This window comes from Megalobrama amblycephala, linkage group LG8 (assembly GCF_018812025.1).
Source record: "Megalobrama amblycephala isolate DHTTF-2021 linkage group LG8, ASM1881202v1, whole genome shotgun sequence".
Taxonomy (NCBI): domain Eukaryota; kingdom Metazoa; phylum Chordata; class Actinopteri; order Cypriniformes; family Xenocyprididae; genus Megalobrama; species Megalobrama amblycephala.
Window position 1 is genome coordinate 2,250,001 of NC_063051.1, and position 7,500 is coordinate 2,257,500.

General features: G+C 34.0%; 1 protein-coding gene across 2 annotated transcripts in view; it reads right to left on the reverse strand.

Annotated features, from left to right (window-relative positions):
- The window catches only part of pmepa1 (prostate transmembrane protein, androgen induced 1), a 32,467-nt gene that overhangs the window by 107 nt on the left and 24,860 nt on the right, over positions 1-7,500 (reverse strand). Inside the window, exons 2-4 of one of the 2 annotated variants that reach the window (XM_048198648.1) lie at positions 7,341-7,495; positions 6,750-6,803; positions 1-3,301 (exon numbers count right to left, since the gene is read on the reverse strand). The exon at positions 1-3,301 is cut by the window's left edge and continues 107 nt beyond it. In XM_048198648.1, coding sequence (XP_048054605.1) covers positions 2,828-3,301; positions 6,750-6,803; positions 7,341-7,495 — 683 coding nt within the window. In that variant the 3' untranslated portion in view covers positions 1-2,827. The remainder of the gene's footprint in view (positions 3,302-6,749; positions 6,804-7,340; positions 7,496-7,500) is intronic. The other variant, XM_048198649.1, reaches the window with a different exon arrangement.

Sequence of the window (7,500 nt, forward strand, 5' to 3'; positions counted from 1 at the left end):
TCCGGTAACACTTTTCAAGATCTGATATAAATAAAAATAAAAGTAAGAGTTACAAGTAAGCGGTCATTACTGACAATAACACATGTGGATATCTGAACGCCGAATGAGAAGCAGAAGAAGCACTGCAGATGCTTTCCATTCGCAACAGCTGGATTCTCTAAAGCGTTCAATGGCATGTTCAAACCCAAAGCAATGCCAAGAGAGGAGAAAAACACGAGATAAGAGCTTTAGTCCAGTCGTCCAGTCGTTCTGACCTCTCGCAAAGGCTTGGATAGAAAGTCCTTCTTTGGAAATGCCTCTTTTCACATGGAAGGCCTTCAGTTATTAGATTAAGAGTTGAGCGTGAGAAACGCCAACTTAAAGCAACGTGAAGATGAGCAGACGTCCCCGTCGTTTGGTTTCATCTTGTGCTTAAACTTTCACCAAATCAAACGTGCATCAAATGTTTTCTTAACCGCAGAAGGAAAGATTCAAATATGAAGGCAACAGAATGACACACGACTGAAGGCACACGTCACGAGGGTCTGAACGAACGAAACTGAAGTTAACATCACTTACAAATCTGCCGTTTGTTTAATGCATGTGAGCGAACAAAAAAAAATGACCTAACAATAACATGAAAACAACTAGTACATATTTAATCTGCGCTAAACTACATTATCAAAAGGCCAAAAGTCGGTATATTGCAACTCTCTCCACTATCATCATCATCATCATGCATACAATGTCACTTCCTGTCAACGGCCGCCTGATTGGCTGACTGGGGCGTGTGACACACTGGCATCTCAAGAGGGCACAAAACGGGCATCTCTGTAAAGGGAAGACGTCACGCCACGGCTGGAGAGAGAACCACACCAACTGCGCATTTATGGAAATGCCAAAGCATCATATGTGTAGAAATATATATGGAATATATATATAGATTATACAAATGCACTAGCTACCTACTTAGGAATTTAAACAGCTGGTTTTTAGGAAATGCATTTGGCAGATAATATGATATTATGCACTAAACAGCTAGATTAAAGTCCGATAAGCGTTTAAACTACATTTGTAGTTTCTCTCTCCAGCTCTTGACTTCCTGTAAGCAGCGTTTCTCTGGAATAAACCCGAACACTAGCAAAACCCGACCCGATATTCCCCGCCTGGACGGACGAGCGCAGACTGAATCATGGGTTCGTTTGTGCGAGTCACTATTTGGCAGCGAATGAGTTGAATTTATGATTCAGTGACTCGAGTCAAGAGTGAATCAACATTCCCATGACGTGATTTCAGCTCTGCGAGCGTCGTCCCGTGAGGGAGCGTTTGCATATTCGTTTGCTTTTGTGCTCATTTACACAGCAAAATCCCCAGAGTTGAATCAACTCTGCTCATATGATCCCTCTCTATGTAGAGTTAAAATAGAGTTAAAGTTAATGATATAATGTGCTGTTTGTGGAGTTGTTTAATTAATCAGATCTTGAGAAGCTGTGGCTGAAGTCAGTTGTAGTTATTGTGTTTCTTTTCAGTGATTCTGCTTGTTAACAGCAGGCGTTCATCAATAATGCTCAATCATAACTTAATTATCTCATTAACTTTCACTCTGCTTCAATATAGAGAGGGACCATGTGAGCAGAGTTGATTTAACTCTGGAGATTTTGCTCTGTGTACTCCGAATCGAATCAGCGGCTACAGGTGTCGTCGATTGTTTTCCTCCCGCTGTCGGTAAAGTGCTATAAGAGACGCCGAGCCGGTGCGCCACAGCCGAACAGAAGGAATCCTTCGGCTCTAAACATCATCAATGATTGTGAATTCAGATTTCTAGAATACAGAATAAAGTTAAGGCAAACACATTTGAAGGGCTCTGAAATTACTCTACACTAGTAATCTAGCTCAAAGACTACTCTAGAACTCTGTTCAGTCGAGCTGTGAAGCGTTGAACTCGTTCATAGGACACTCACGCCATCTGTGGACTGATCGCAAGCCGAGGCTCGTCATATTGTAATATTAAAAATAGTGCAATTTTAGACATTTATATAAATAACTCTAAAATCGTGCTTTTAAGTTTGCTTTTTTTCAGCTTTCCATATACATGTATATATATATTTATATAGTAGCCTATATACACACACATACATACATGAATCTGTGTGTTGTTGGCACCTCAACAAACAACCGACCGCTCTCTCTCTGTCTCTCTGACAGCAAACAAACGTCAGAATAAATGTTTACGCTCCAGTATAAATATTGTGCATCTGATGCAAAACTAGTGATGTTGGCATTTTTACAGAACCGTTTTGTATTGAAGATGAGGGTAAAATTGAACCCTGAAACTTTCTACAATGCAAAAAAATGATGTTCTTCCTCAGTGTTTATATCTTGCTTTCCAGCACAAACATCTAAACAGTGTTAAATTGAGATATTGAGTGGTTTAAGTGCTTAAAACAAGAACAAACATTTATATTTGTTCTTGTTTTAAGCACAAACTCACTTCATTTTGATGATTTTTCTTTTTTCAGTAAACATGACTATTTTGCTTCTCCAGTAAATGTATCTTGATTTAAGAATGTTTCGATGTTTGCGCTGGACAGACGAGACTTTTTCCAGCGAAGAATCAAACCTGTTTTTGTTTGTTGTCAGAGTTTGTCAGTACAGAGAGAGAAGAGGACAAATAACATGTAAATATGTATAGAAAGTTCGTCTCGGTCCGAGTGAAAAGGCAAGACCGGAGCAAATCCGGAAGCGGCAGCTCTCGTGTGAGTCTGTTGTGCAACTGCCGTGATTTTCCTCCGACAAACGGGAAGCACGATCGCTCATACTAATGCACTGAGGTGCTGACGTCAGCTCGTCAGACCTGCTGTGCTTTCTGTTTGTCTTTGTTGCGGGTGTTTCTGCTGTCCGTGCGGCTGATCTGAATGACGCCCTGCACCAGCAGCGCCGGAGGTGCGGACTGAGTCTGTGCGTGGCGCGGCAATGACGACGGGTGGTAGTAGTGCCCTATGACTTCACTGTACGCGGGCGGAGCGCCCTCCAGCCTCCCGGCGCTGATGCCCGCGTCGATCAGAGGACTGTCGAAGACGGTGCGGTTGGGAGGCGCTCGGACCGACTCTCGGTTGAGCTCCAGCTGCTGCTCGGGGTCTCGGAGCTGAAGGGTACACGGGCCCTGGTACGGCGGAGGCTCTTCTCCGTCTGACAGCGAGATGGTCGGCGGGAGGTCGATGATGGCGTGGGGAAGGTACGGGTACGTGGGCTGGAAGCGGTCCAGACGCTCACGCTGAAGGTACGACGGGACCCGGTCCGGAGGTCGAGGAGTGTAGACCTGCTGGAGACACGGACACCAGAGTCAAACGGGATCTGGAATGATGCATGTCTACAAATACAGCTGGCATGTTGCCGTCTTCACTCATACTTATCCCAGACAAAAAAAACACCTCGAATGCAAGTTGTTGTTTTTTTTCCAGTAAAGTCAAAGTAATATATTTTGTTCAATAACATTTTTTAATGTTTTGTATTTTGAAGGAATTTTATGGTACCAAGTAACATTTATGCATTCTTGAAGCATAAATTCTGTCCTTTTTTGCATCATTACTATGCATTTTTAATGCAATTTCTTGGCATTTTTGTTCAAATATTTTTCTAATATTTTGAGGGAATGTTATACCAAGTAATATTTATACATTCTTTTTGCATCAATATTATGCATTTTATGGCATTTTTGTTCAATAATATGTTTTAATATTTTGTATTTTAAGAGAATCTTATGGCACTAAGTAATATTTATGCATTCTTTTCGCATAAATACTATCCTTTTTTGCATAAATATGCATTTGTATGCATTTTTTTTTTACATTTTTGTTCAATAATATTTTTTTATATTTTGTATTTTGAGGGAATCTTATGGTACCAAGTAACATTTCTGCATTCTTGAAGCATAAATTCTATCCTTTTTTGCATCATTACTATGCATTTTTAATGCAATTTCTTGGCATTTTTGTTCAATAATATTTTTTTATATTTTGTATTTTAAGAGAATCTTATGGCACCAAGTAATATTTATGCATTCTTTTTGCATAAATACTATCCCTTTTTTGCATAAATATGCATTTTTATGCATTTTTTTTTTTTTTTTTACATTTTTGTTCAAAAATATTTTTCTAATATTTTGTATTTTGAGGGAATGTTATACCAAGTAATATTTATACATTCTTTTTGCATCAATATTATGCATTTTATGGCATTTTTGTTCAATAATATGTTTTAATATTTTGTATTTTAAGAGAATCTTATGGCACTAAGTAATATTTATGCATTCTTTTCGCATAAATACTATCCTTTTTTGCATAAATATGCATTTGTATGCATTTTTTTTTTACATTTTTGTTCAATAATATTTTTTAATATTTTGTATTTTGAGGGAATCTTATGGTACCAAGTAACATTTATGCATTCTTGAAGCATAAATTCTATCCTTTTTTGCATCATTACTATGCATTTTTAATGCAATTTCTTGGCATTTTTGTTCAATAATATTTTTTTATATTTTGTATTTTAAGAGAATCTTATGGCACCAAGTAATATTTATGCATTCTTTTTGCATAAATACTATCCCTTTTTTGCATAAATATGCATTTTTATGCATTTTTTTTTTTTTTTTTACATTTTTGTTCAAAAATATTTTTCTAATATTTTGTATTTTGAGGGAATGTTATACCAAGTAATATTTATACATTCTTTTTGCATCAATATTATGCATTTTATGGCATTTTTGTTCAATAATATTTTTATTTAATATTTTGGATTTTGAGGGAATCTTATGATACTAAGTAATATTTATGCATTCTTTTTGCATCAATATTACACATTTTATGCATTTTCTTGGCATTTTTGTTCAATCATTTTTATTTAATATTTTGTATTTTGATAGAATTTTATAGTAATATTTATGCATTCTTTTTGCATAAATACTATGCATTTTTATGAAATTTCTTGTCTTTTTGTTCAATAATTTTTTTTTAATCATTTTGTATTTTAAGAGAATCTTATGGCACCAAGTAATATTTATGCATCCTTTTTTGCATAAATATGCATTTGTATGCATTTTTTTTTTTACATTTTTGTTCAATAATATTTTTTAATATTTTGTATTTTGAGGGAATCTTATGGTACCAAGTAACATTTATGCATTCTTGAAGCATAAATTCTATCCTTTTTTGCATCATTACTATGCATTTTTAATGCAATTTCTTGGCATTTTTGTTCAATAATATTTTTTTATATTTTGTATTTTAAGAGAATCTTATGGCACCAAGTAATATTTATGCATTCTTTTTGCATAAATACTATCCCTTTTTTGCATAAATATGCATTTTTATGCATTTTTTTTTTTTTTTACATTTTTGTTCAAAAATATTTTTCTATTATTTTGTATTTTGAGGGAATGTTATACCAAGTAATATTTATACATTCTTTTTGCATCAATATTATACATTTTATGGCATTTTTGTTCAATAATATTTTTTATTTAATATTTTGGATTTTGAGGGAATCTTATGATACTAAGTAATATTTATGCATTCTTTTTGCATCAATATTACACATTTTATGCATTTTCTTGGCATTTTTGTTCAATCATTTTTATTTAATATTTTGTATTTTGATAGAATTTTATAGTAATATTTATGCATTCTTTTTGCATAAATACTATGCATTTTTATGAAATTTCTTGTCTTTTTGTTCAATAATTTTTTTTTTATCATTTTGTATTTTAAGAGAATCTTATGGCACCAAGTAATATTTATGCATTCTTTTTGCATAAATACTATCCCTTTTTTGCATAAATATGCATTTTTATGCTTTTTTTTTTTTTTTACATTTTTGTTCAAAAATATTTTTCTAATATTTTGTATTTTGAGGGAATGTTATACCAAGTAATATTTATACATTCTTTTTGCATCAATATTATGCATTTTATGGCATTTTTGTTCAATAATATGTTTTAATATTTTGTATTTTAAGAGAATCTTATGGCACTAAGTAATATTTATGCATTCTTTTCGCATAAATACTATCCTTTTTTGCATAAATATGCATTTGTATGCATTTTTTTTTACATTTTTGTTCAATAATATTTTTTAATATTTTGTATTTTGAGGGAATCTTATGGTACTAAGTAATATTTATGCATTCTTTTCGCATAAATACTATCCTTTTTTGCATAAATATGCATTTTTTTACATTTTTGTTCAATTATATTTTTTAATATTTTGTATTTTGAGGGAATGTTATACCAAGTAATATTTATGCATTCTTATTGCATCAATATTATTCATTTTATGCATTTTTTTTGGGCATTTTTGTTCAATAATATTTTTTATTTAATATTTTGTATTTTGAGGGAATCTTATGATACTAAGTTTTATTTATGCATTCTTTTTGCATAAATAGCAAATAATAAATGTGATTTATAAGGAATGCCACTAATATTTATGTTTGTTTTATTCTTAGATTCCTGTTCTGTTCTGTTCTGCATTTGTTGTGGAGTGAGAGGATCTAAAATGCATGTTTATAGAGTTTAGAATGTTTATAAACATTTTCATATTAATTCTGAATGTCATAACAACATTAATCTTTACACTGATGTGACTTATTTGTGTTTTTTTTCTCTCAACAATGCAATTTGGACCCTTTGTGACTTATTTTCTGTCTGGATGAGAGTACAGAGTAATAACAGCGTTGCATATAAATGCAGTTATTAATGAAATAAATCATACCTCACTGATGGCACTAGAAGAGCCTGGAGCATCAGAGGACCACAGACTGCCCTCCTGAATAAAACACAGAGAAAAACACATGATACAGAAACAGAAACAATTTATATTTATATAAGGACTTAAAATATACAATATATTTTTTTTATTTTTTAATGCACATTAATGTAATTTGCTATAGTTCAATAATAAAGAGACTCTAAAAGCATCATTTCTCATTTCCAACCGCTTGAGAGAAACACTGGTCGTCTATCATGCATTCAGCCCAGTTTCAATCATCATTCAACGATGATATCAAGATGAATCATAATGTGTTCAATCGTGACATATTGCAGTGTGTCATATTGTGAGGTAGTTTATTCTACAGCCACTAGATGTCAGGATTTCTGTAATGAGTCTAGAATGAGTTAAATTGCTAAACTGTCACACACACACACACTCATGAGTGTCATGAGTCATTGATAATGTGACCCAGCCGAAGCTAACATTAGCACAGTTACTCGACAGTGATCCGAAACCTGTGAGACGGACATCAGCGTGTGTGAATGAAGCATCATGGACAGTACAGTGTGTGTGTGTGTGTGTGTTTCTTACCGACGGCAGGGGCAGGTGGCGTCTGCGCGCTCGTCCGTGGCGAGAGATGAGAGATCGCGCAGAGAGTCTGTAGTGATTCAGCAGACATGTGATCACCACCACCATCATCATCATCACCACCACGATCACCAGGATCTGAACAAACTCCAGCTGGGCTGCA